At 47.6% G+C, this 24360-nt stretch overlaps 9 protein-coding genes across 9 annotated transcripts; 4 read left to right on the forward strand and 5 right to left on the reverse strand.

Annotated features, from left to right (window-relative positions):
* Positions 1-26: 26 nt before the first annotated feature.
* On the forward strand, positions 27-5105 carry FOMMEDRAFT_153055 (DEAD/H helicase; the record flags this gene model as incomplete). The annotated part of the gene is made up of 32 exons (XM_007263805.1): positions 27-233; positions 300-308; positions 365-373; positions 425-523; positions 585-607; positions 657-902; positions 960-1052; positions 1106-1356; positions 1424-1590; positions 1645-1710; positions 1759-1876; positions 1923-1960; positions 2013-2059; positions 2114-2179; positions 2249-2301; positions 2353-2432; positions 2486-2665; positions 2724-2744; positions 2796-2957; positions 3017-3157; positions 3213-3493; positions 3554-3731; positions 3786-3812; positions 3864-3937; positions 4002-4010; positions 4075-4145; positions 4200-4226; positions 4279-4294; positions 4346-4600; positions 4687-4730; positions 4786-4854; positions 4906-5105. 32 exons carry the CDS (start codon positions 27-29, stop codon positions 5103-5105), a joined length of 3327 nt encoding a protein of 1108 aa, XP_007263867.1.
* A 49-nt stretch (positions 5106-5154) lies between these two features.
* FOMMEDRAFT_78450 (kinase-like protein) lies at positions 5155-8579 on the reverse strand (the record flags this gene model as incomplete). The annotated part of the gene is made up of 17 exons (XM_007263806.1): positions 5155-5667; positions 5717-5997; positions 6053-6155; positions 6207-6220; positions 6272-6323; positions 6380-6463; positions 6519-6608; positions 6663-6709; positions 6768-6972; positions 7023-7261; positions 7318-7503; positions 7560-7692; positions 7743-7850; positions 7912-8039; positions 8094-8133; positions 8193-8335; positions 8387-8579. The coding sequence occupies 17 exons, from the start codon at positions 8577-8579 to the stop codon at positions 5155-5157; spliced, it is 2559 nt and encodes an 852-aa protein (XP_007263868.1).
* A 147-nt stretch (positions 8580-8726) lies between these two features.
* Positions 8727-10505, reverse strand: FOMMEDRAFT_145158 (uncharacterized protein). The gene is made up of 5 exons (XM_007263807.1): positions 10127-10505; positions 9795-10072; positions 9572-9734; positions 9200-9511; positions 8727-9145 (listed from the first exon to the last, which is right to left on the reverse strand). Exons 1-5 carry the CDS (start codon positions 10424-10426, stop codon positions 8915-8917), a joined length of 1284 nt encoding a protein of 427 aa, XP_007263869.1. The 5' UTR covers positions 10427-10505; the 3' UTR covers positions 8727-8914.
* Positions 10506-13604: 3099 nt separating this feature from the next.
* FOMMEDRAFT_139085 (uncharacterized protein) lies at positions 13605-16263 on the reverse strand. Its single transcript, XM_007263808.1, has 4 exons — positions 15987-16263; positions 15574-15923; positions 15411-15513; positions 13605-15336 (listed from the first exon to the last, which is right to left on the reverse strand). The coding sequence occupies exons 1-4, from the start codon at positions 16153-16155 to the stop codon at positions 15197-15199; spliced, it is 762 nt and encodes a 253-aa protein (XP_007263870.1). The 5' UTR covers positions 16156-16263; the 3' UTR covers positions 13605-15196.
* A 306-nt stretch (positions 16264-16569) lies between these two features.
* FOMMEDRAFT_166075 (uncharacterized protein) lies at positions 16570-17265 on the reverse strand (the record flags this gene model as incomplete). The annotated part of the gene is made up of 2 exons (XM_007263809.1): positions 16570-16974; positions 17050-17265. The coding sequence occupies 2 exons, from the start codon at positions 17263-17265 to the stop codon at positions 16777-16779; spliced, it is 414 nt and encodes a 137-aa protein (XP_007263871.1). The 3' UTR covers positions 16570-16776.
* Positions 17266-17354: 89 nt separating this feature from the next.
* FOMMEDRAFT_153062 (uncharacterized protein) lies at positions 17355-17633 on the reverse strand (the record flags this gene model as incomplete). Its single annotated transcript, XM_007263810.1, has 2 exons — positions 17355-17400; positions 17473-17633. The coding sequence occupies 2 exons, from the start codon at positions 17631-17633 to the stop codon at positions 17355-17357; spliced, it is 207 nt and encodes a 68-aa protein (XP_007263872.1).
* Positions 17630-19168, forward strand: FOMMEDRAFT_17966 (3-hydroxyisobutyrate dehydrogenase). The gene is made up of 5 exons (XM_007263811.1): positions 17630-18070; positions 18133-18299; positions 18361-18426; positions 18492-18865; positions 18922-19168. Exons 1-5 carry the CDS (start codon positions 17814-17816, stop codon positions 19087-19089), a joined length of 1032 nt encoding a protein of 343 aa, XP_007263873.1. The 5' UTR covers positions 17630-17813; the 3' UTR covers positions 19090-19168.
* A 246-nt stretch (positions 19169-19414) lies between these two features.
* FOMMEDRAFT_139088 (uncharacterized protein) lies at positions 19415-22040 on the forward strand. The gene is made up of 11 exons (XM_007263812.1): positions 19415-19606; positions 19698-19768; positions 19848-19891; positions 19954-20030; positions 20234-20331; positions 20426-20631; positions 20695-20756; positions 20819-20879; positions 20936-21155; positions 21207-21311; positions 21369-22040. Exons 1-11 carry the CDS (start codon positions 19573-19575, stop codon positions 21666-21668), a joined length of 1278 nt encoding a protein of 425 aa, XP_007263874.1. The 5' UTR covers positions 19415-19572; the 3' UTR covers positions 21669-22040.
* A 1082-nt stretch (positions 22041-23122) lies between these two features.
* On the forward strand, positions 23123-24301 carry FOMMEDRAFT_132182 (uncharacterized protein; the record flags this gene model as incomplete). The annotated part of the gene is made up of 6 exons (XM_007263813.1): positions 23123-23209; positions 23330-23441; positions 23519-23688; positions 23820-23944; positions 24036-24194; positions 24277-24301. The coding sequence occupies 6 exons, from the start codon at positions 23123-23125 to the stop codon at positions 24299-24301; spliced, it is 678 nt and encodes a 225-aa protein (XP_007263875.1).
* Positions 24302-24360: the final 59 nt, after the last annotated feature.

Below are 24360 nucleotides of genomic sequence, written 5' to 3' on the forward strand. Positions count from 1 at the left end.
ATTGAAATCTGCTTTCACGCATCTGGATGAGCAGACAATCATCTGTTCCTGACGACCCGCCCCCGTCTGCAATCAGACAAGCAAAACGCAAGAACAGCCCATCCACTCCCGGACCGTCGGTAGGAACACCAGAAGGCGATGTGCCAGAAACGACTAAGAGAGTTCGTACAACAAGCGCAAAAAGCCAGTCAAAAGTGCAGAGTCAGAATAATTGGCCCGAATATTTCGTTGAGGTCCGTCAAACGGGCAACTTGCTGGTCTTGCGCAACTAATATTTGGTGCAACTGTGTGACCTTCAGTTATACAAGGTCAGTTGGATCGAGAATATGGACCAGTAATCTAAACTGAAATACTCGATAAACAGGTCTTCAAGGTATATAACTTCGAGAATGAGCCAGCAAGCTACTGAAACATTTCAAAAAAGGCACTCAATACAGTGCTTGCATTCTGCTCGTCTCGAAAACATCTTGCCATCACATTTCCGGTCGTTCGCTCCTCTGTAGAAGCTCTTCTCAAAAAGCAAGTATTTAACGTATTTTTAAAAGCTCAGAAACAGCATCACTCATAATTTTAGACCCCTCGAGCTGGAAAAAGTCGTGGAACTCAAGTATGCATTCAATTACTTGTTGCGCCTATACGACTCTCAGACCCAACAGAGCTCTGTTACCTGATCTCATCCGATTTGCTTACATTCCCCGTGACCAACTGCGTATAAATGCCGAATCCCAAGGTGAAGCTGACAAGAAAAGCAAAGGCCGTGGCGGTTCTCCTGACTATTCAGCTTTCACTGTTGGAAGTAGCTCTGCTGGCTTCTCCCATGCCACACCTCACGAAGATGAGCATGTCCTTGTGTTGGACTTTGCTGCGGCCAAAGGCACCGGGAAGAAACCTGACGCTCCTGCGTACGTTTGCAATCGCTCATATAATCAAGGTTCTGTCTTACAAGAACTGCTTGAAAGGTTTGCGTACCAGCTCGCACCATCTCTAAGTCCGGCCGCCGTCAAGAAGCTCATTGAAAAACGGAACCAACGTTTTGAGCACTCTGTGAATGAGTACGATTTAACAATTGTGACGCTTGAACATCCTAAGTGACTGCTATGAATAGGCTTCTTGATGCAACACCAGACTCTGATAATCCGGCCTATCTCATACAATCTGCAGCTCGTGATCATATCCCAGTAAATCCGAATGTCATCAAGGAAGAAGACGTTTCAGAAACCGGGCGTACCAAAGAAGTGCCAGGTCCTACTGACCGAGACAGCATTGACACTATTCTCCAGGAGATCATGGCGTCAGAATGGTACAAAGATCAAATAGTGGACCGACGGGTGTTTCATGAGAAGGAGGGCCGATTAGGTACGTCTTTTTAGTACGACCAAATGCATCCAGTAGTACTTTGTTGCTTAATCGGAATACGGCACAGGAACACTGGCAGTCCCAGTGTCAAACAGTATCATGCAGGCTCTCCGGAGCTCAAGAAAAATATCTTCATTCTATTCCCACCAAGCAACAGCAATTGACGCGATTCGAGAAGGAAAGAACGTGATTGTCTCTACAAGTACTGCATCTGGCAAAAGTGTAATCTATCAGGTAAGTCAGGCAGTCAGCCAAAGCAGTGGACTCGATTTGATCACAACTATGTAGGTCCCGATGTTGAGGTTCCTGGAGGAGGATCCTAATGCCAAGGCGCTGTACATCTACCCAACAAAAGTTTGCATATTCCCTGATTCGCATAGATTTAGCTCACACTGTCCACAGGCACTAGCGCAGGATCAACGAGTCGCTTTGGAACAGCTACTGTGGTCCTGTGAAGGGCTTGAACATGTCAAAGTTGCGAATTATGACGGCGATACACCTATGGAACAACGAGAGGGTAGTACATCTGCTCCATAAGATATTAATTTGATTTTTGACTTTCCCAGGTATAAGAACCTCGTCATCCGTAATATTCACGAACTTCGTAAGGTGCTTGTTTGGTATGCTAGTAGTCATCTGCTCATTGATCCTCTCAGGACATGTTGCACGCGTCCATCTTGCCTCATGAAGAGAATTGGCGGCAGTAAGCCTTTCGGTATACAATGGGTTGACTGTACTCAAGAGAGCTCGCTTTCAGGTTTTTCAAGGCATTGAAGCTAGTTGCAGTTGATGAGCTCCATTATTATTCGGGAGTCTTTGGAACGTACGTCGTCTCCTTGTTTACTTCTTTCGACTTCATTGTCACATTAAATGTACGCCTCTTGTAATAAAGGCACGTGGCGTATATCATTCGGAGACTCCGTAGAATATGTGCAGCCGTCGGCAGTAAGCGTAGCAGAACTTGACTCCTGAGCAAGGTACTCACCTAGAATATAGATCGAAGGATTCGCTTTGTGTCGTGCAGCGCAACGATTTCCAATCCCTTCCAGCATATGAAAAGTATTTTCGGTGTAGATGTGAGTACTCAGGTGGACAATGCGCTTGTTTATTTCAATAACCTGGTTTCTAGAACATTGAGGTTATCACGGACGACGGTGCTCCTTCTGGAAGGAAGGACTTTCTTATCTGGAACCCACCTCCTAATGATCCCATGGATCCCACATTGGGCCGACATAGCACTTTAGTAGAATCCACAAGTCTCATGCGATTTCTCATGAAGAAGGGTGTCAGAACAATTCTATTCTGTAAAGTAAGCCTGCGAGAATCTTCTTAGCACACCGTCTTCTGACTTAATTCTCTTTCTACAGTATCGGAAGATGTGCGAATTGGTGAGTTGTGCTATCTTCGGGTTGGTAAGAGCGATTTCTAACAACTTCAAGGCGATGAAAACATTGAGGCAAGACTTGAGTGCAGAAGGGCGTCATGATATCCTGAAACGCGTTATGGCTTATCGCGGAGGTGATGTTTCAAACTTGGTTTATCAACCTGCGAAATTTATGTATAAACTAACCTCAACCAATGTAATAGGTTATTCTCAAAAGGTCATTCTTCTCTAAAAACGCATGGAGGAAAGTAAACGTTTACGCCCATTTGAAACTAGGATCGTCGAAAAATAGAGCATGAGGCGTTCTCCGGTAATTTGCTCGGAATTGTAGCGACAAACGCACTTGAGCTTGGTGTCGACATTGGGGCCCTTGATGCTGTAATTATGCTCGGCTTTCCTCTTGGAATTGCTAGTATGGTAAGTTTCAATGCCAACCCACAATCTGCGTAGTTTCTCATCTGCGTTCTTTCAGAGGCAACAAGCAGGTCGAGCGGGCCGAAGAGCTCGGGATGCTCTGGCTGTACTAGTCGCCGACTCTCTACCACTGGATCAGTATTACGTCCAAAACCCAAACGATCTATTTGACAGTAACGTGGATGATTTGCTCATTGACCTTGATAGCAAGGTCATCATTGAAGCGCATCTTCACTGTGCGGCTTTCGAGATGCCCTTGACAGAGGAAGATTCCGCGTACTTCGGTCCCCGTCTCGACAAAATCTGTCAAGCGTCCCTTACGAGAGACAAGGATGGGTGGTAAGCAACACTCTTCTTTTTGGGAGACGAATGATTCTCTTCAATTAATTTATGAATTAGGTATCATCCCAACCCTAAATTCCTTCCGTATCCCAGTAAACACGTTTCAATCAGGGGCATACAGGAAGACATCTATACTGTTATAGACACCACGGACGTCAGCCAGGGTGGAAGTGCGAAGCTTCTTGAAGAAATCGAGGTTTCGAGAGCTATGTTTGAGGCATTTGAGGGCGCAGTGGTAAGTGTGTTGTCAGCTAACCATTGCATATACATTACTAAAACGTTTTTGAAGTTTATGCATCAGGGCATGACTTACATTGTACGGAGGAATGTTTCGGTTGATGTCTTCTGCGGCTAATACTAGAGGCAGGTTACAGAAGTCAGCCATGATTCGAGGATAGCAAAGATTATACGCGCGGATGTTAATTGGACGACAAAACCAAGGTCAGTTCGATCTACAGTATGCAGTTCAGGGCGGATTCCATCTGACATGCATCGGGAATCGTAGAGACTTCACGTAAGCAATTGCTTCACTCCGATGTTGCACATAACACCTACTTACGTCGCGTATGCCATGCCAGAAACATAGATGCTCTCAAGACGACTCGTATTCGAGAAATCAAGGGGTCCACAATTCGTGCATATTACGGAAGTGAGTGCGCGGTATTCGTACAAATTATTCACTTATTGTTGTTATACTTCTCAGGCATTGAACTGAAGACAGTCGTATTCGGTGCGTTGCTTAATTTCTTCATGCATATAGTTTGATCTCATCGTTCACAAAGGATACTTCAAAATTCGGTAAGTACACCTTGAGTCAGAAATGCAACATCTCCTGACGTTAAAGTTTAGAAATAACGTCATACTTGACACAGTGGGTCTAGAAATGCCGCCATTTGAGCGAAACACGACTGGTTTCTGGATTGACTTACCGAAGTCTACGCTAGAAATTTTGCGTCGGAAAGGAATCAACGCAGCCGAAGCTATCCACAGCGCAGAACATGCCTTCCTTAATCGATTTCCGATGTCAGCGGACGTTGGAACCGAATGCAAGGTGGCCGTAAAGGAATACAACGCAGCAGACTCCAAGAGAAAGCGTCCAGCGAGGTGGGTTCTTTCTGATGTAATTGTCCATTCTCGCAAGATTTAAAAGGAGGTTTTCGAATGATGTTCAGATTGATTTTCTATGACAGTGCAGGAACACAAGGCGCAATAGCAGCGAAAGCTTTCGACCACGGTACAGTCGCTTCAGGTAACAACATGCCGAGATTCGATAACTTACATTCCTATAGTTTCTGACCTTATGCACGACGCCTTCGAGACTGTCGAATCCTGCGATTGCGGCGACGGGTGCGACAAATGTGAGCGGATTGTTGCTTGTTATTTGATTCTAGCTTTATGCCACCTTGTAGGTATTCGAAGTGCTTTCTGTAGAGAGCACAATCTCGTGTACTCGAGAATCGGAGCTCAGATTGTCATTCGTGGTATACTCGGACTGCCGATTGACGTCCAAGCTATTCCGGAAGGCACTTCAGACGGAGTTGATTCAATTATCCAGGCCGATCCCGTCAGAGTTGCAGATGGGGTGCAAGTGGAATATTATGCAGACTGATTATGAATGTAAAAGGAATGGTTGGCCATAATTAGCAGCTGTACTCTAGCTACGCTAATGGATCAAAATCTCCCCAATCTGCTTTACCAGGTTTCTTCGCAGCGTTGGCATTCCAAGGCTGTGCAGGAGTGGAAGGCGTTAACATCGTGTTCATCGTAATCGGCGGAGGTGAACCAGCCAGTGGAACAATGGGTGAGGATTGGAAAGGAGCAGCAGGAGGCAACGTGACATTGTAATTTGGTTTGCTGGGCTGTAAAGGACCAGTAGCAGGGGCGGGAGACAAGGAAGGAGAAGTGTAATTCGGAAATGTGGGCTGCAAGGGCTGTTGCTGAGCTAATGGAGGCGTCGACATGCTCAATGTTGGTGACTGTATTGACTGTGCTAACGGGGGTGGGCTGAATGTTGAGGATGGGACTCTGGATGCTGCTGTATTACTTGATGGTCGTGAGAAGCTTGATGGCGAAGTCAATGGTGGAGGAAGGCTTGGTTGGTTAGGTGAGACAGTTGAGACTTGCGCCTGGAAGGTAGTTGATGTTGCTGCTGGGCTCTGTACCTTAGGGCTCTGAGCAGGCGGCGTTAGCAGAAAAGGTAATGAAAAATGAATTGTGGACTCGTACATCGTTCAGTAAACTGCCCCAGACGTCATCATCCCAACTCTTTCCGTTCTCAATAACAGCATCGGGTTTAACCGTGCTAGTCGATGCTCCGGCAACAAGGCTTGCAAAGTCTAGACCGCCTGTAGTTGTGCCATTCGCAGTCGCACCAGTCCCAGAACTCGTATGATCTTCGATACGATTCGAATCTTTCAGATGTTGCAGATGTTCGCGTTCGACACGATCGCCGAGCTTTTTTATCACCGCCATAAAACGTTGAAATTGGGAGACATTCAATACTAACAATGGCTCATGAGTATCGAGAAGCGTGTCGGGAATGTAAAATGCACATACACGGTCCCATGGACATTATCCAAAGCTGAGGCAAGACCAACGTTGCAACTGCCTCCCGATCAACCTTGTTGCCCATCGCTTCCTGTACTGCTAACGTAGCTAACTATGACTAATTGTCAGTAGGAGTTAGGTTGATAAATGCTAGACGCAGTACCATTACGGCGGGTTCTGAGTACACTATGTCAGATTTGTACTTAAATTAGGAAATATAGCACATACCTTTGGTTCTTATTCGTGAAAGAAGTGGTACAAGCTTCTGTGTCAGGCTCAGCTAATTACAGCGTAAGTCTCGAAAATCGTCAAAGCTGCACTGCATAAATCGACTACCTTATCCAAAGTCTTAACCATCGCAAGGAATGTCTCTAACGTTGCAACTTTCACGGACAAAATCCTTGTTTTCGTAAAGACAAGCTATGCAATAGTGATTAGGAACTTGCGAAGCACGTAAAGTAGACAACCAGCTCACTGCTACACGCGGGAACAATACACCTTGTACTTCGGCATAGTCGATAGTTTCACAGAGGTCTGGTACAACTTTCAGAGCTCGTTCTTGTACCTTTCGGTTGATCAGCATCCATACGATTTCAGCACGATGAGACGAGCGGCTTACCATAGCATGATCAGATTCTAAAGCGTTATATACAAGAGGAAGGACGTCTGCAAGGATGCGTCAGCCTTCTCCGCCACAACGTCGAACTCCTCGGAATGGACTTACGTTCCCTAAATACGGCCTTATCTGTTTTACTTTGCAGGAGCGACAAGTTGTCCAGTAAGGTTATCATATTTTGCGGTGGCTCTTTCAACGCGAACAGAGGCTTCAAGCTGGGTAAAACCAGGGACGCAAATTGCGAGGGCGTAAGGCTGTTAGAGATGGCGAAAACATTTGGCAATATGTAGGGTAGGAGGAATGTATCTTTCATCTGCAATCTCCCATCAGAATGATGCTTGAACACAAAGTACAAGAACCGACCTCTTCTACGAGTGACGGTAAAATCTTCCTAGTCCTTAGGCCTTCAGTGAACCTGTCCAGGACGCTAGTTAACCCCTTCATAAATGAAATTTTCTCTTCACGTGTTTTCGAGGCAAACGTTGAACGCTCAAGGAAATTCAGGGTTGAGATTGAGAGCGACGAGAAGAACGGATGAGAAGGCAATGCTTCTGGAGTTGGTCGATTAACAGCGTGCCGTGATATCAATAATTTAAGCAGCTCTGAAAGAAAACAATTAACCGGACGTAGTCGTCGGTCATAAATACAATAACCTTACCTTTGAGATCTGAGTCGAAGCGTTCGAGGCCTGGAACACCTCGTGAGATATTCTCTCGCAGGCTGGCTGAATTGTTGTGATTCCGGAAAGGTGGGCTTCCTTTGTTGTGTACGGCATAAATTAGGCAACCCAAGGAATACATATCAGATGCAGTCACAAGCTGCTCGTCAAGGACATATTCCGGAGCTAATAGTCAGGTGAATCAGATATAACGGCCATGATTACAAGCCTCCGAGACCTACCAACATAATCAAAGGAACGTTGTGCATAGCTTGGAAGATAGCTGTCATGGATTGGTGATCGCCAGTCCGTGGGCGAACCATCTGTACCAGACAAGGGGATGGTAAGTCCCAGTCCGCCTATTTTCCAATCTCCCTAGGAGTATATGAGCATACATAATGATCATAAGGAAGTCCTATACGAACAGCTGAGTTAATTAGCACGCTTTCCGGATTAAGGTTTGAATGTATCCGCCGAGCCGAGGTGTGCAAGAACGATAGGCCCTTGCATAACTGCAAGATGCCTTTTTGTATCTGAGGAAGGATATCGCAGCGAGTTAGACTGTTTGGGGTAGTGAAACACATAACAACGAACCTCAACTTCATCGAGCTCGACCAAAGGAGATGGACGGGCATTCGGAATCGAGAGATATAATGAAGAAAGCAACGGTTCTGTTGCAAACAGAACTTCCGTCCTCGTTTCTTCTACAGGCTCAACCATTTCTACAGAAAAATATTAGAATATCACGTCAAGTTGAACATTTGATTCGTACACACCTAGGATGTTAGGATGTCGCAGTTTTCCAAGAGCCGATGCCTGGTAGTCCATTTGATATCGTTGTTACAAATCAACCAGACGAATGGAAGTCATCGCACCTCTGACTTCAAGGCCTCCACAATCCTATCCTTTGCAGCAACACTCATCCTATCTCCATCTCCAGCTCGCTTGTCAGATGTCCATACCGACACACGCTTGTTTGTTACTTTGTGTGTTGCAGGCTGTACCCGCCATGGTCCGACTAGTCAGATTAGTTTCCACTCGTATTATGTTAGTACAAAAGATAGCGTACCATGGAACGTTGGAGTTAGCTGCGGTGTCGGTAAGGACGCGCTCACCGGAGTCGACGAGCCAGATGGGCCAGGGGTAGATGATCTACTGCCGGAACCGAAGCCAGGTAACGAGCTTGAAGGCGAAGATGCACCAATATTGTAATTAGCAGAGATGTTTGTCCTGCCAAAGAACGAAGTCGCTGCTGCCAGCATTGTCGGTCGAAGGATGTTGAAGTGTATCAAGTGTGGAAAGCTTTCTTACGCGCAGTATGAAATGCCGTGAATGTCTATCCGTCGATCATTGACAAATTAATGCAAGTCTACTGTCTGGTACAAATTTTTGGAAACATCTCTGACTGACCACATTGAAGTATTATTGTCCACAACAAGCAACTAGATACATAAAACTTATATATACAAACGGATCCGATGCACCCCAGCGAACCAAGTCAGTGCTGATTTAACTTGATCCAGATAGGTATAACAGTCTACAATTCACCGAGCCAGACGCTAGGTAATAATTAATTAGTAGTTCTCGGTACATCTATTCACCTATATGTGATGTGCGATAATCTCGCGCTACTACTTCCCACACGAGTCACTGGTGGACCTGCTTCGAGAGTTCCAAGTGCCGGGCTAGGTGAACCACCCATTGCCAAGAGTTCGCGCTCTGGGCTTTCGTACGAGTCCGTCGTAAGCTCTATGGGCTGCTCGCAGTTATAATTGGGTACATGGGAGGCGATACTCGAAAGGGGACGGATAACCACGCGGATGTAGTACTAAACACGTATTAGTGGCGAGTCAGCCAGGACTGGTTGATTTAACCGATCTACCTGTTGTTCAGCTACGCCTTCGACAGACCATGACTTCTGCACAGCGGGTCGATTGATGCGCAGCTCATAGGAGAAAACAGTTGTCCCTTCTCGATTTTCATCGATACCAACGACTTCAGCAACGCCAACAAGGCCGTCCTGGCTGCTGCCGTTACGCCCACAATTGATCCAAGTTCGCGTACGTTTAATGAGCTGAATCTTTGCAGATGACAACAATAGCTTTGCTACAGCGGCATCGTGTCGAGAAACAGTACTCAATGACATCGGAATAGTATCATATGCTGCGAATGACAAGGTGGATGGAAGCATGAGCTGGGTACCTCGCGTTCGATTCAACGGCTTCAAGCGACATAAGAGTCGATGAGTACGCACAGCAATGGCGGGAGCATTGTCGAAAGAACCGTGTTTGCTTGAGGCCTCAAGACGCACAACCTTGACGTGCTCTGAGTACTCCGAGTAGCTTGTTGTAGGTATGCTTTCTATAAGTGGGCCATTTGCGAAGGTCCTCGGTAAATATAAAAGCGGGATCTTGATACTGCAAAAAATGCGTAAAAATGAACAGCACTTGGAAGGGAGGGAAGCATAGCCGACTCGCCTATCATTTCGACGCATGAAACCTTTGCGAATGACTGTTATCTTGAGTCGATATTTGACGACGCAACTGACACCGGGCTGATAGAAGATTGAGCTGGGAGGCAATCTCGACTGCCTTCCGTCAGCATACGTGGGGAAGGGAATCGAGATTGGTTGATCATTTGTCCAATCCCCTGCGATGGGTGCTGAAAGAGGTGTGCTATGTTTCAAAATGTCCACTGAACTTGTTCCTGCAACAAGGCCACGTTCCGTATACGTGTTAGTGACGCTGCCCTCTAACTGTCGAAGACCACCGTGAGATGAGAGAAAATATGAAGAAGGAGAGTTAATGACCTTTACGATGACGGACGATACGTTTCTGAGGTCGCCAGACAGCGAGAATGTTCCTGCTACAATACCGCCGCCACCATAGACAGGAATACTTGTCCCCCATTCCTTTGGCCCGAGGTTCACAATGATGTGTTTAGACCGAAACACATAGGCCTGCGATGAGATGCAGCTGGCATCTGAGCTCGAGCGAATGACTAGTTCGGTGAGGCGTGGGGACGGAGAATATTCTGGGGACGCAACTGTTGAGCGAGAATAAACGGACCCAGCATAAGAAGGTGGCTCGTCAAGGTAAGCTGGCTGCATAATCAAATCGCACGCCAGTGGGCAGTGTGACGAAGCCCGCACGGTTTGTTTCAGAGCGAAGTAGCAACCAGAGAAGTCTGCCTATTTTAAGTGGAGGTCGAGTCATCCTACTGAATGGCGTAACACAGAACCTTGGCGAGGTCATTTCAGACATATTCCAGATCAACCGGTGTATGTAATAAAGGCCAGATAGAATGATTGGTAAGTCATCAGTTGTCCACTTAAAAGGTTTATGCCCGAAGGGAGTCAAGCGGCCGTGCCTGAACCGTTAGAGGAAAGCAAACAACATCGCAACTCGTTAGCATGAGACCCGACTAGCCCACCATTCCGGGGTTGTATTAAAGCATTCCAAGCTTCCACCCAGTCTCCTTCCTACAGAACTACAGGTATAACATTCCTTGCTACTTGAAGATGTTGAAAACAGATCCTGTCTTTCTGTTTGCCATTTGGAGTGTAAGGTATGAAACAAGACTACCGCAGCGGTTAGCAAGTTGAATGTTTGGTCACGTGATACGAGATGCTACCCACGTGCCCATTCATTTGGGAATATTTTCCGAAAATTCATCACTGTCGGCCGTTCAAATGCGAGACCGTAATCCGGCTGAATAATATTAGACGGCCCGATGGCTCGCATAGCGCATGAACCGGGCTTTTGAGGGGTCATTTCTGCTTCGCTGAACGCAGTAGAATTTTCATTTAACTAGTCTCCATAACTCATTGTGGTTCGAAGCATTGACGGTCTTTGAGTTTAACTAGCTGCAACCGACTCGAACTGAGTGCTACCCGTCTAGCCATTTGTTACATGATTATGCTAATGTTTCGCCAATGATAATTATCAGCGATCTGTTTTGTGCGCCACAGCCCATAGGACACGTTACTCTGTCCACTACCGAAACTAAGTTACCACAAACGATTGTTGGTCCACCAAACTCGGCGCCCACTGTCAAGAAATCGCGAACTCGGAGTCGGTCATTGCTGATGCGCAGCTGCTGTGCCTTAAACAATACAATTTATTATAGACGCTAGTGCTGTGTGTAGAGGAAAGTCTGTCCAGTCGTGGAGCTGGATTTGTAATGCCTTTGATCGAGTCACAACGGAAAGGATTGCATCATCGGCAGACTACGGCCTAGTAATCGACGTACGGTTTGGTATCGCAGTTTATCCCCAATGTATTTAGGATATGCTATGGTTCAGAGTGTTCAAGGAGTGAGCTCATAGGCCGAAGTCGGAGCACACAGTAAACAATCCTGTGTCAAACAAATAGATATATTTGAGGAGCCAGGTTACTTTAAGTTAATCCAGCGTTGAATATCCAGCCGAGCGTTGCATTGTGTGGCTTGACTAGTAATACTCCGTGTCTTGAACTGAACATTTTGAAGAAGCTGCGTATAATGATATTTGCGATCTACAGTATTTCCAATTCCAATCACGGGTATCATTCTAAAAGCCTAAATGAGATAAGATAGCCAGGTAGATAAGATCCTCTCCTCATGCCACTCCATCTCTTACACCCACGTCTCTTCCCAATTGATTACTATTTTGTCTTGTATGGGCCTATACTTAGCGGGCGCCAACACCGAAGAAAGAAGGGATACAACCTTATGCACCAACGCCTGGGGTGGAGCGAGACGCAATCCTGGGGGCTGCACACACCATAAAGTCTATACAGCCAAATAACCGCCCTACTTTTCATGGTAAACGTTCTCCAGTCGCTTATATATTTGCCCCTCACCTATTCAAAAGGCATGGGAACTCATCCACTTGCATTCACTCGCGCCATGGACGGACTTAACTGTTTAGAAATTTGAGTTCATTCCATTCTATTATTATTTGCTGCTGCTCACATTCCTCTTTGGTTGTGGTAATGCCGGACGTGCCAAATTACGGGATTTTGCGGGAGCTATCTTCACTCAACGTCACTATAAGCAGCTCACATACCTCTTAACTGGAACTCAGCGTCAGGAGGATCCTCGTTGTTCAAAGGCAGCATCTAACACGCTGCATTTGTACACGCGCATGCCAAGCAAAGCTCATCTTACTCACGCATACATCCGGGAAGAAGAACCCGATGAGCCAACTAGCCGTATCTGACGAGCTAGTGAAAGTGCAAGACTTCTCTTCCTGGCCCCGAGATCCCCCTTGCCCTTGTATTCTTTTATTGGCTCCATGAGAAACAGAAAGTAATTTCGGGGTTCAGAATGTGTACATGTGGACAAATCAACATGTGCCCGACGTGGATTGGACCCTGATATTCTCTTTGCCGCTTACATGCTAGTACATCTGAATAGATTGAATGCAAGTCGTATGTTCTCTCCCCGTCCCTGCTCTTGGGATTGGTGCATTAATATTTGGAAGCGGAACACGCTTTGTCTGCCGACTAGAATTAGATCTGGGATCTCCGCGGGTTCATCACGCCAAACCTCGGTACCCCCAACGTGCAAAATGCGCACGCTTCACGTGGGTTTTCCAGTAGACACTCTTCAAACTTTTGCCGTGCTTTGAATCACACTACAGGGCTAGAGAAAACCCAAACTCTCCCTGTCAAACTAAACATTAATGACGACCAACCCATCACTGGATTCCATTCTCCATCAAGCAAGCTAACTGAGTTTCTTCGGACCCTCGGAAGCGGAATCGGAAAGACAAGAAGACAGACGGACGGAAAACGGGAGTATTCTCAGAGCTTACGGAAAGGTCCGCAGGGCCGCAGGGATCATACAACTCATCGCGGTCAAATGAAACTTTGATCTAACCAATATACAGCTTCACGGGAATGCCTTCGACAGCAGCGGAAGACATACACGATGCAGTATATGAAAATACGCATACATACATGTATGTCTCCCTCTGCAACAACAGTAGTCGCAGAATACCCCCGCGCACAGGAACGCCTGAACACGTACTTTCGACCAATTCTCATCCCTTCCCTCAGGGCCGTCTTCGCAGGAAGCACACACCTCCTCGTGTCAATCTATTCCGACCGAGATCCCGATGTAGTGACGGAAATATTAATGAAAAATGTTTCCGCTTTGAGCCAAGTTTCACGGAAGTAACCAGGACTGAAACGATGATACAGAGGTTGAGGCTGTGAACAGCATTGCGCATTCGTGCATTTTATTTTGCCTGGACAAGTATATAATAGATAGAAAAGCATCCCGGAAATAAGCCTGATGCAGACCTGGAACATAGCCGAGTGATGACGGGGAACTAACTGTACACGAGGGAGCGATTACGATGGAGCAAAGCAAGAAGGCAGCAATGGAATATGCTTTTCTGTACCCATGAATAGATATGAAAGGAGGAAAAGAATAAGAAGAAAGCCGGCAGCGCCGGCCAAAGTCTATGAAAAGGCTCAAGAAGTCAAGCAGTGAGTATTTGCAGCGTGTACATACAAGGTATATAGAAGACTATAAATTGAAGAGAGGTTGCGAAAAGGAAAAAGTAATTTCACAAGAAGGGAAAATAAGAAAAGCAAAAGAATCCCGAGAAATAGCAAAGAACCCAGATGATGAGAGCAATGTCCCACTACATCGTCATGCATCACCAGACCAGTACATACAAGGCTAATGTGAATGTGCGAACAATGAGGCCCGCGGGTAGGCCCAGGCGTCCAGATGATGCCTCTAGAGATGCACCTCGAGACGTCATTGACAAGCCAACCCAAGTCACCGGAAACGAGGCCGAATTAATTAGGAAAGGGTTTTGCAATGGAACACGCAGGCGAATGTAGGACCTGCCTCAATAAGCAGCCCCACAGCTCCTCAGAATTCCATGTGTTTCGTCCTGTCGCCCCAAGTCACAAAGTCCCCAGCTGACCTTTCCAAGATTAGTGATGTTCCCGTATAATTCGGTTTTCAGACAACCGGGTCTGGAGGTCGCGGTGAGGGTAGATGTTCCGCCCGAGAGGAAACAGAACTATCGCATAACATACCTCGTGCGAACCCCCACCTGTCCACTTTCAGACAGAAGCAAATTCGCTTGCGCAGTGGCAATCCAGTGGAATTCGCTGGCACGTCGTATGCGAACTACGGCAAAACCGTAGCACCAACATCGGAGCAGAGGCACTTGGGAGTAATATGATGACGCAGATACTACGCAAAACCCAGTTCGAGCTACGACATCCACGTGGAGGTAGAGAAAGAGCAGACAGGACAAGGATATATGATTTGTTGACGTAACAGTGAATGCAGCGGTCCGAAACCAGCTTCAGACGGATCACGTGCCGAAGATGAGAATTACAAGGCAAGGAACGTGTTGTGTTGGCGGGTAACGTGTATTCTAGTTTTTATGTCGCTTGTCGCCCAAAGCATGAAGATAACGGAACCCTACAAACTCATTTTCGGTTCACCGGGAAGCGCCCTCCGTTCCTCCGAGACAGTTCCCCGTCTTCTTCATACCTAATCCTTCTTAGTCCGACTGATCATGTCCTCTAGAATCACTTTTTCCTTAATCTTCGATCGCGTCTCCGCCTGTTTCCGGTCGGCCATCGATAGATATACGTACAGCGTGACCATCCGCGTGAAATGAGGTGTGCATATAAGCTGAGCCTTGTTTTGAAATATGTGGATGCAAGAATCCAGGAATGTGAAGACGAATAATTATAGATGTCCGTGTGTCCGTGAGAGATGGGTGAATGGAATCTGCGGTACTGGTACGGGAGGCTGGTCGGTGGTTTTGGCGATGACTCATAAGCATAAGGGTGTGAAAGAGATTGTCAGGAAAGTGCAAGGGAAACAGGGAAAGGAGAAGATCAGCAGAGATAAGACTACTTCACGGCTTCATTTGCGGCGGACGACCAGCGGAGTGATTTAATCGTTTAACGGTGACGGTTAACACACCGTTCGTGTAGTTCGCATGCACGCCACTCATGTCGGCATGCCTATCGAATTGAACTTGCCACTCGTGGTGGCCTGGAGTAAAATTGGGGGTATAACATGTGAGCGGCGAGTAACGACTACTAATAGAAGGGAGATGCTCCACGTACAACCCTTCTCCAAGTCCCACCGGTCTGCCACGATGTTGAGAATATTGTTCTTGCGCATTGATATGGTGATACACGACGAATCAAATCCGGGTCCGATCGTAGCCTGCATAAGTGAATAATGAGGTGAGTGACCCGACGAATACCATGAAAGGAGTGAGCGCACCGAAAGAATGTACGCTGAGGTTGTATTCTCTAACCGCATTGGGGCGCTGCTGTACGTATTACGGAGTAGCTGGAATGATGCGGGTGAAGATGTGATTGTCGGGGATGTCATGGAAGGCAACGGTGGGGACCCGAACGCCCCATGCGACCTGGCCGAGCGTACGCTGCCCACGGCATGCGAATGTTGTTGGCTCGCCGAGACGGCCGGAAAATACGCCTCCTCTTGGGCATACGACTCCGCGGAGCCCGGACTCGTAGAGAGTGGCGGCGTAGGCGGCACCTGCCAGTTCTGCGGCATGCGCGAGATCGATGCTGCGCTAGAACCATGCATGCCGGTCTGGTCACGTCGGCCTTCGCCACAACAGGTGAGTACAGAGTGCGCGCACGACAAATAGGTCCGTAGAGATAACTCACCTAGTGAGGAATATTTGTCCGGATGAGCTGAATAGGCTTGGGATGACCCTTCTGGCTGACGCGCCTGGTCCTGGGCAGACGAGGAGGAGTACGAGGTGCGCACGTACAGCGGGACGGTGTTGCCACGGAGCAGTGGTGGACGCGCCGAATGTGTGGAGAGGTCCGACATGAGCGCGAATATAGAGAAATAGAAAGGAGAAGATGGAGAAATTAAGAAGGAATGAATGAAGGGGTGATTCGAAAGGGAGGAGAAAGAGCTGAGGCAGGGAGACGTCCCGACCGGGGGAGAAAGTATGGGTGGACGGGGAGACAAACCAAAAGGCAGAGGGAAAGAGAGGTACCGCCGTATATAGCAGTCCGATGCAACTTCTAAATAAAGAGCATCAGGTCAGGTACACAAGCGCTAAAATCTTATTCGTTATTTTATTATGATGTTTTGCCCATTTTCTCCTTTAATTTTTGTTTTCCCCCTTACTCGCCTCTCCCTTCCGCTCCGTCTGTTCCTCTCCTGTCACATTACTCCCCTCTGCCAGCACTCTCCCCGGGATTCACAGTTCTAGCATCGCTGCATGGATAAATCCCCCAGCCAGCAGCATCCTACTAGGTGATCGGCACCTCCTTTCCTGCCTGCTCCTTTTCACAGGCAGGAATGGGGGGCATATACTATTTCAACAGTCGCACCCGAACCGAGCTAGTCTCCATTCAGACACCTCTGTGGTTTTCTCGCTTTCTTTTCCTGTTTCCCTCACTTGAGGGAGCGTGTGTACGGCAAGGTGAGATTTCATTTTCGTCATTTACGTTGCTTGCGGCCTTGAGGCGGCCGGCCGGAAATGAGCTGCATATGCACAGGCAGAATATAAGGTTCAACCTTCCATCGTTCCGCCTGGTCCGTTTCAGCTGGACACGCATCTCTGCTGGACCTAACGGTCGATTTGTTCCTTCCTGTCGGACGCCGTCCAAGCCATCTTGTATCGTGGGTGATCCTCAACTTCCCGGAATTCGGAAGCAGTATTTGAGCAACGTCAACCGGTGCCTATCTGCCACAACCTGATGGATCTCAAACTTGGGAAAGGACACAAAGCACTACTAATGCGCTACTAATGAATGAGTTGGCTGGTTGGAGGAAGACGATCGTGGGGTGAGCAGCCGAGGAGAACGGAGACACCCAGAGGCAGCAGATAGGATGTACAGACGTTGGACTGCCAGGTATATGGTGTGCTTTGTTCTCTTGAAGGATCAAAATTTGCATACGTCGGCATGCGTCACCAGCGTCGATCATTGTCGGTTGATCCCATCGTCATGTCGCCCGATTAGTACATCACACATTGACGTGATTCAATACTCTCTCGACCTCATCTGAATCTAAACCTAATGGTAGAAATTTGCTCCCGCCTCGCCATGAACGGCTGTACCCCTGTATATATTGGATCAATGAGTGAACTTAAGCAACAACAATTTATCTTCCAGGCGAAAGATTTGCCCTTACGAGATGAACGAACGATCACGCGTCTGGCACAACCCAGCCACAGTCTCACGGATGTCCCCATGACTTGCGGTGTGCAACTTGATCGTCATCTCGCATTCCAAGTCCAGGTCCATCTTCGTCCGGTCTTTCAACTTCTTTCCTCGATCCGTGCGAATTTGCATTGTGCTGTACCAGGACAGCTACAGAGAATCAGTCCTCATCGCGACGCTGGCGCGACTTGACCGACATCGGAGTCACTCACACACGCGATGCGGACCTCACCAACGTGCCTGGCTTGCGGTCTGCACAAAGCCTTGAACAGGCATTCTCACCCGTTGTCGCGCGCTGCATCGTCGTTATCAATGTCAGCGTCAGCTGCATCGCAATCGAACCCTCGTGCAACTACTATCAGTTTCTTAGGCCTGGGGCGTATGGGCTCGGAGATGGCCTACAATCTATTCTCGAAGCGCCATGCGCGTGCACGTGAAGCCAATGTAGTAAATACAGACAGCAACTTTGTTGTATGTGATGCCATACCCGAAGCTGCTCATGCATTCGCTAGGCATTTCCAATCTCAGTTCCCGCGCAGCAAGGTACGCGTAGTTGAGACACCGGAAGAGTAAGGGGAACTTAATGCTGCCAAAATATCACTTGTGAAAATGAATGATGGGTTGTTTGTAGAGCTACATTAGCGTCGTCGACTGTCATAACCATGCTGCCGTCCTCACCACAGGTGCGAACCGTTTACACGGCAGCAAATGGTGTACTCGCAGCACTACGCAACTTGCCGCCTCATGAACGCAAACAGACATTATGTATTGACTCTACAACCTTGGACGTGGAGGTGGGTAAGTTCGTGTGTGTTGGTGACGACATTTTAAGTGTGATCCGTTAATTTCCTCCTGGCAGCACGCCAAGTCGCTTCGGAGGTGACGGAAGCCGGCGCTAAAATAGTTGACGCACCAGTTTCCGGAGGTATGTGGTCTTGTTTGTCCGACACCACAAGTAGGAACTGTTGGCGTCTAATTGCGAGTTCGCAGGCGTTGCAGGCGCTAAGGCCGGAACACTGACATTTCTTGTCGGCGGAGACGAAGCAGCGTTTACTCTCGCTTCACCGATTCTAGCGCATATGGGCCGACGTCTTGTCCATTGCGGCGGGGCTGGATCGGGCCTTGCCGCGAAGATTTGCAACAATCTTATGCTCGGTGTAGAACAGACGGTGACGGCGGAAGCGATGTTGCTCGGGCAACGACTCGGTGTGCGCGCGGAGGTACTCGCGGATGTCATCGGGAGCTCAACTGGTGCGTGCTGGAGCATGTCGCAGAACAATCCAGTTCCCGGTGCGCGGCCGGGAGTGAATACACCGAGCGAACGCGGTTTCGAAGGTGGATTTGCTACGGCGCTGATGATCAAGGTTTGTAGGCTGAGCTTCTTCCGGATATTCGCGGAGTTAACGAGGATTCTGGACAGGACATGGGACTAGCAAAGGAAAGTGCAGAACGGACGGGCGTTTCGTTGCCGCTAGGTGCGGCGGCACAAGAGATATACGAAGAAGCAATCAAGGAGATGCCTGAGCTAGCGCAGAAGGACTTCTCGAGCGTTTATCGATACCTGGAAGGCTTGTCCGTGAAGAAGTAAGGCGTACACAGTACATGTAGAATTACTGAAGACTTGTGGCGTGAGAGTTGAATACCTGTTGTGATAAATAGGTCAGAAATGGAGAATATTATAATATTTGCTGTTGCAGGCGCTGTTTCGCGTGCCGTCTCCGTCTCCGAGTCCGAGTCCGCTCCCTCTATTCCTCCTCATCCGCCGTTTCCTCCTCTCCTCGTCTTCTCCGCACCTGTCCTTGGCTGTTCCTAATTATTGTCGTCGGTATATTCTTCTCGCTGTCTGCCCGCTCTCTTTTCGTTTTGCTCTCTCGCTTCCTGTTCTTTCAGTGTCCCCCACGTGCTGCTTGCCTATCGCTTGTGTCCGTGCCTTGCCTTGTTACGTTTCACGCATAGTTACTGCTTATTGCTCTTCTTCTCGCTTTCTCCTTCACCATCTCTTCGTCCTTCCCGCCTGCCGTCATCTTCACTTGCCCAAAAGTCGCCGACGGTCTGAGCAGTCGCTGTGCCCATGGCCGACGAAAAGCCTCGCGCGATTATCTTCGGTGCGCTCCGTTTATGCGACGCTCTTTACGTTTGGGCATGTTCCTAACATAACTGTTGCCTTTTGGTCCAATATTCTCCGTTCACTCAAAGGCGGTCTAAATACCTGGTCGCGCAGATTCGCCTGCCACCTCGTCCCAAAGGATGGCGAACCGCTCGTCTCGGTGCGTCCGATCGCACACCATCGCCTCTATCGATTCGTGCTGACCTACTTACTCGCATTCGTCTTTGTTCAACTCGTAGCATCTTCGCATCGTCGACAAGTTCTCCGTGTCGCCGCCTACAACGTCCGTCTCCCCCTGTCTTCGTTTGCTATCTTCCGTGCATTTCCTCACAACTGTGTATCTAGATACCTCGGCTCGGACTTTAAAGATGTACTGCCGTCTCCCATTGTTGAGTACAAGCAGGCCAATTTGACTATTCCGGGTGCGTATCTCCTACACCAAGGTTCAAATATCTTCCAACTCATTTCTCTTCCTCCACCTGCTTCCGACGGGGACGGTCCCTGACACGAAATGTTTCACCTTAATTTTTTGTTCTCTCACATTCACTATGCTCGTCATCTGGCGCTCGTGCTTCTTGATGATGATGTTTGTGCCATACCATGTTACGAATACCCGCACGCGCAGCCACCGTCAGTAGGATGTTCGATCCGCCCGAAGGTCATGCAGCCTATTCTTACGTCTTTGATTTGACCGGCGAGGTTAGGCACGATCGGCTGGACATGGTGCGCTCATATATCTTCACTCGTATCTACTCTGTTTCTGATAGATGAATTTATGGGTTACCGTTTCGATAATTCTCTACCGCTATGCAACCAGATTCAAATCAGTCAAACGGTGAATATCGCTCGATTGGTTGGTGAAGAGGCTGCACGGCGTAATGTCAAGGCATATGTTCGCGTCACACATCCGTTCTATGACACTCCGGAAAAGGGCATACATGACGAGAAGGAGAGTATCAAACCCTCGGGCATTCGCGGCGTGTGGTGGCACGAGACACTGCGCGTGCTGGCGAATATTGAGAAGTACGCACATCTAATTTCAAATGCGAACCCAAGCAGAGAATATTAAGCAACTTCTTTCGCCAGTTTGAATCTCGTTATCTTGCGGCCCGGGCTCGTCTACGGTCCTTACATAGAATATGGGATTAGTGAGTCCCGCAAAGCAATGTGCTAATTTTGTGGGTGGGATATGCTAATGCTGTATATGCAGTACCGACTACTATGGCTGTTGCGTCCGTGTACGGATATATTAAGAAGCCTATGAAGGGCCTGTGAGTCTTCCATCTTTTAGCAGTGTGCGCATCAATTCCCAACAAACTCTTATTAGATGGTCGCCTGGTAAGAATCCAATGAATACAGTTCATGTCGACGATGTTGCGGGGGCTGCCGTTGCTTTGGCACGATGGATCGAGAAGGAGGGACGGAAGCAGGCTGACATCCTAGCAGGGGAAGAAATTACTGCTAATGACAAGAGCAAAGTTAAAGCAGCCGAAACGGATACGTTACCGGAACCCAGCAAGAAACTTATTGCACCTTTGTTCAACCTGGTAAGTGCGATGCCTTGAATCTTTCCCCAATCTAGGCTAAATCTTTTCTAGGTTGATGAGTCAAACAGCACGCTCGTTTCAATAGGGTCCGAGATATGTTCGGTATTCGGTACAACCTTCGGTTTCCACGATTTCTTCATGACGACTATGGCAAGGGTGCGTATTCTTGATCTGGCACGTTACTTTTGCTTAATATTTTCACAACTTATTCAGATTACCAAACTCTCCACCTCGGTCATCGAGGATATCAACGAGGAGCATGTCGGTGGATGGACAGAAATGCTTCAATCATCAGACCCGCCCATCAATGGAATGACGCCCGTAACAGCATATATGGACGACTCAATTCTACAGAAGATCTCCGTTGCGTTTAATGCTGAGAAGATCAAGAACGTTGTCGGCTACCAACTGAAGCACCCGAAATTCAGTCAAGAAGAGCTAAAGGATATTGTCGATAGATGGAAAGAGGAGGGCAGTTGGCCCCGCGTTGAGCCCAAGGACGCGGCTACGTAATGTCTATCCTGATGTACTATGCTGTCTTATGTCGAACGGTGGTGGTCGTATTTGCTTTGACGTAATTATCTGCATCAATATTTCCTCTTACCTGGTCGTTTTCTCTCTGCTCTTTCTTATTTGTTCGGCCTTCTCCCTCACTTTCCTGCCTTAATGTCAGACTTGTTTTACTCTTTGTCCTCCCTCCACTTCACTCAATCTTTCTTTTGGTCTGTCCCTAACGTGACACTTGTCATCCTCCCCTCCTCCACTTCACGTTTCTGTTTTACTCCCCTTAATTCGTTTTTCCCACGTTTATTCTGCACAGTGCTGTTTTTACGACGACGTGTTACGAAAAGCATATATTTTCGTCCTTCCTCTTTCTCTTCCTCGACCCCACCCATCCAAAGGAGATAATTATTCTTCATTCGTTCGTCCGTGCTATTCCCAATGGGCCTGGCGTTTTGATCCTTATTATTAGGACAATATTTGCCAGAAGCCGAGATGGCATGCGAGAATGTATACTTAGTTACGTTTCTTTACTAATATGAAGGATGATGATGGACTTGTGGACATTGGGCGGACATTATCACACGTTCGTACGATGGAATCCGGAGAAGGTGAGTGACGGATCGAACTTTGAAGTGATCACAGTACGATTCTTTGTGTGTCACTGTATACTGGCATACTAATAGTCTAATACTTACGGGAGTGAGTCGCACGTGGGTGTATGCTTTTATTTGAAAGCGGTTATGAAAATCCCTTGATGGACTGTAAGGCTTCCCATCGCAGAGCATAAGTCTGTTGACTAGTAATATGCGTCATAATGTATAGTGTCAGGAGAAGACCATTCTAATGCATTATGACATGCTGTATACTAATAACGCCAGAGCGTTGCCAGTGTGTGTCACTGTGTGCTGGACTGCTACGCTGGTTTTAAGTGATTAGGAAATCTCATGAACGAATTTTACGACTTCCCACCTTTCGTAAACGCCACGTATGCGCGTCTAAGCATATAAATACAAAGACTTGCTCATTCTAAACCGCGTGGCGGCTCACAGTGTGCCATTGAGTTAAGCACTTCCTGACTAATAATTGCAAAATCACCATCTGCATCAAAAGCTGTGCACCGCACCCTACCCAAACTCGCTTATCACCGCGCGCGCTAGTACCAGAAAAGCTCCCATACATATATAAATTGGGATTTTTTTCTTCTCTCCGAGATGGCTGCTAATTCTGATCCTGATACGTCTACTTTTACGTCTATTACTTCTTCTATTTCGACTGGAGCTGAGAAGTCAAGTGCGACCGCGTCGTCGAGGAGGATGCAGCCTCGGTATTCCGAGCTTCATGCCCGGCTGAGTGATGAGAGTGGGCGGGGTGGAGATGGGGTGGAGGGAATGAAGGGAGCAAATGGGGTGAATGGTATTGGTCTGGGGACTGGGAACGGGAATTCGGAGAAGGCGGAGCCGACGATGCGTTTTTTCCGTAGGGAGGGTCGACAAGGGGATGCTGTGGCGCGTTTGGCAGCGTTGGTGAGCGTCGATATATCCGTTTTTCTTGTTTGAGAGGCTGATGTTTTTTTTTTTCTGGTGGGTATGTGGACAAGACATTTACTTCGGTGCGTCAATTTCGCTGCTGAAAATACCATTTTTCAAATCGCAAAATGTTTCTCTCTCTAGATTTCTGCTGTATACACGACGTACCTCATAGCATCGAGTAATCCACGTTCATTATCATGGTTCGCGTACCACCCGCCATTACAAATGGCTTCTATAGCGCTTTTCACGCTGGGTACGTCTCCTACAAACTCAAATACAAAAGCTACTAACTTCCCATAATTCCGTACGCACGTCCGTGTCCTCGCATAGGCATTCTAACACTCCAACCAACAAGCCAACCAAAGACGAAAGCGGCCGGACTCGTACGCCACCAATTATGTATGCTTCTTGCTGGTGCACCGCTACTTGCAACTGGGACGTGGGTTATTTATCATAACAAGGATATCAATGCGCGAAAACACTTCACGACTTGGCATGGAGTGCGTATACACGTTCTTATTATCTTTTTGAGACCTAGAAGCTAATGAATGCATCCTCCTCTTTTCTTTCATGTTTTATTTGTTCCTCGCCTACGTTTGGCGTAAACCACCTCATTTACATGACTGTATAGACAATTGGTATAATTGCTGTCAGCTGGTTAACAGTACAAACCATCATCGGTTGCGCAAGCGTATGGTTCGGTGGCGCAGCACTTGGCGGAGGTATGAAAGCCAAAAGTGTATGGAAATATCATAGGTTCGTCGACATTTTCATCTTTACTCCACTCCTCCCACCTCCAATTTTCTACTGTACTGTGAACTATAATTCATGCATGTTGTATTTGCAGAGCATCAGGCTACGTTTTATACCCTCTCCTCATGTACGCCGCACACCTCGGCGGCGCATGGTCGACCTTCTCGAATAGCCACGCAGGTCATCTCATGCGGCTCATAGCATATTCCATCGGACCTATCATTACGGTTGTCGCCGTTTACAGCAGGATAAGGTGCGCCGCAGGTTTCTTACATATAATAAAATTCTATTTTTACATTTTATCGGCGGTATGTCTGACTTGTGGTTATTTTCAGACCATCAAAAATGAAGTTCTTCTGATTTTGAGTTTTCCGTTTGCAAGTTCATATAACTTATCCGGGCGCTTTCTTTATTGGAGT

Source organism: Fomitiporia mediterranea, assembly GCF_000271605.1.
Source record: "Fomitiporia mediterranea MF3/22 unplaced genomic scaffold FOMMEscaffold_3, whole genome shotgun sequence".
In the NCBI taxonomy this organism is placed as follows: Eukaryota; Fungi; Basidiomycota; class Agaricomycetes; order Hymenochaetales; family Hymenochaetaceae; genus Fomitiporia; species Fomitiporia mediterranea.

Coding starts and splice junctions, on each gene's coding strand:
- FOMMEDRAFT_145158 (XM_007263807.1), bottom strand. CDS start 10,426: ATGCAGCCAGCTTACCTTGACGAGCCACCTTCTTATGCTGGGTCCGTT. Junction 10,073..10,126: donor TATCGTCCGTCATCGTAAAG/GTCATTAACTCT, acceptor GGTCTTCGACAG/TTAGAGGGCAGCGTCACTAA. Junction 9,735..9,794: donor TTCATGCGTCGAAATGATAG/GCGAGTCGGCTA, acceptor CATTTTTTGCAG/TATCAAGATCCCGCTTTTAT.
- FOMMEDRAFT_139085 (XM_007263808.1), bottom strand. CDS start 16,155: ATGTCGGACCTCTCCACACATTCGGCGCGTCCACCACTGCTCCGTGGC. Junction 15,924..15,986: donor GGACAAATATTCCTCACTAG/GTGAGTTATCTC, acceptor GTTGTGGCGAAG/GCCGACGTGACCAGACCGGC. Junction 15,514..15,573: donor CCTCAGCGTACATTCTTTCG/GTGCGCTCACTC, acceptor TCACTTATGCAG/GCTACGATCGGACCCGGATT.
- FOMMEDRAFT_17966 (XM_007263811.1), top strand. CDS start 17,814: ATGTCAGCGTCAGCTGCATCGCAATCGAACCCTCGTGCAACTACTATC. Junction 18,300..18,360: donor AACCTTGGACGTGGAGGTGG/GTAAGTTCGTGT, acceptor TCCTCCTGGCAG/CACGCCAAGTCGCTTCGGAG. Junction 18,427..18,491: donor TGACGCACCAGTTTCCGGAG/GTATGTGGTCTT, acceptor GCGAGTTCGCAG/GCGTTGCAGGCGCTAAGGCC.
- FOMMEDRAFT_139088 (XM_007263812.1), top strand. CDS start 19,573: ATGGCCGACGAAAAGCCTCGCGCGATTATCTTCG. Junction 20,632..20,694: donor GTGCTGGCGAATATTGAGAA/GTACGCACATCT, acceptor TTCTTTCGCCAG/TTTGAATCTCGTTATCTTGC. Junction 20,880..20,935: donor AAGAAGCCTATGAAGGGCCT/GTGAGTCTTCCA, acceptor AACTCTTATTAG/ATGGTCGCCTGGTAAGAATC.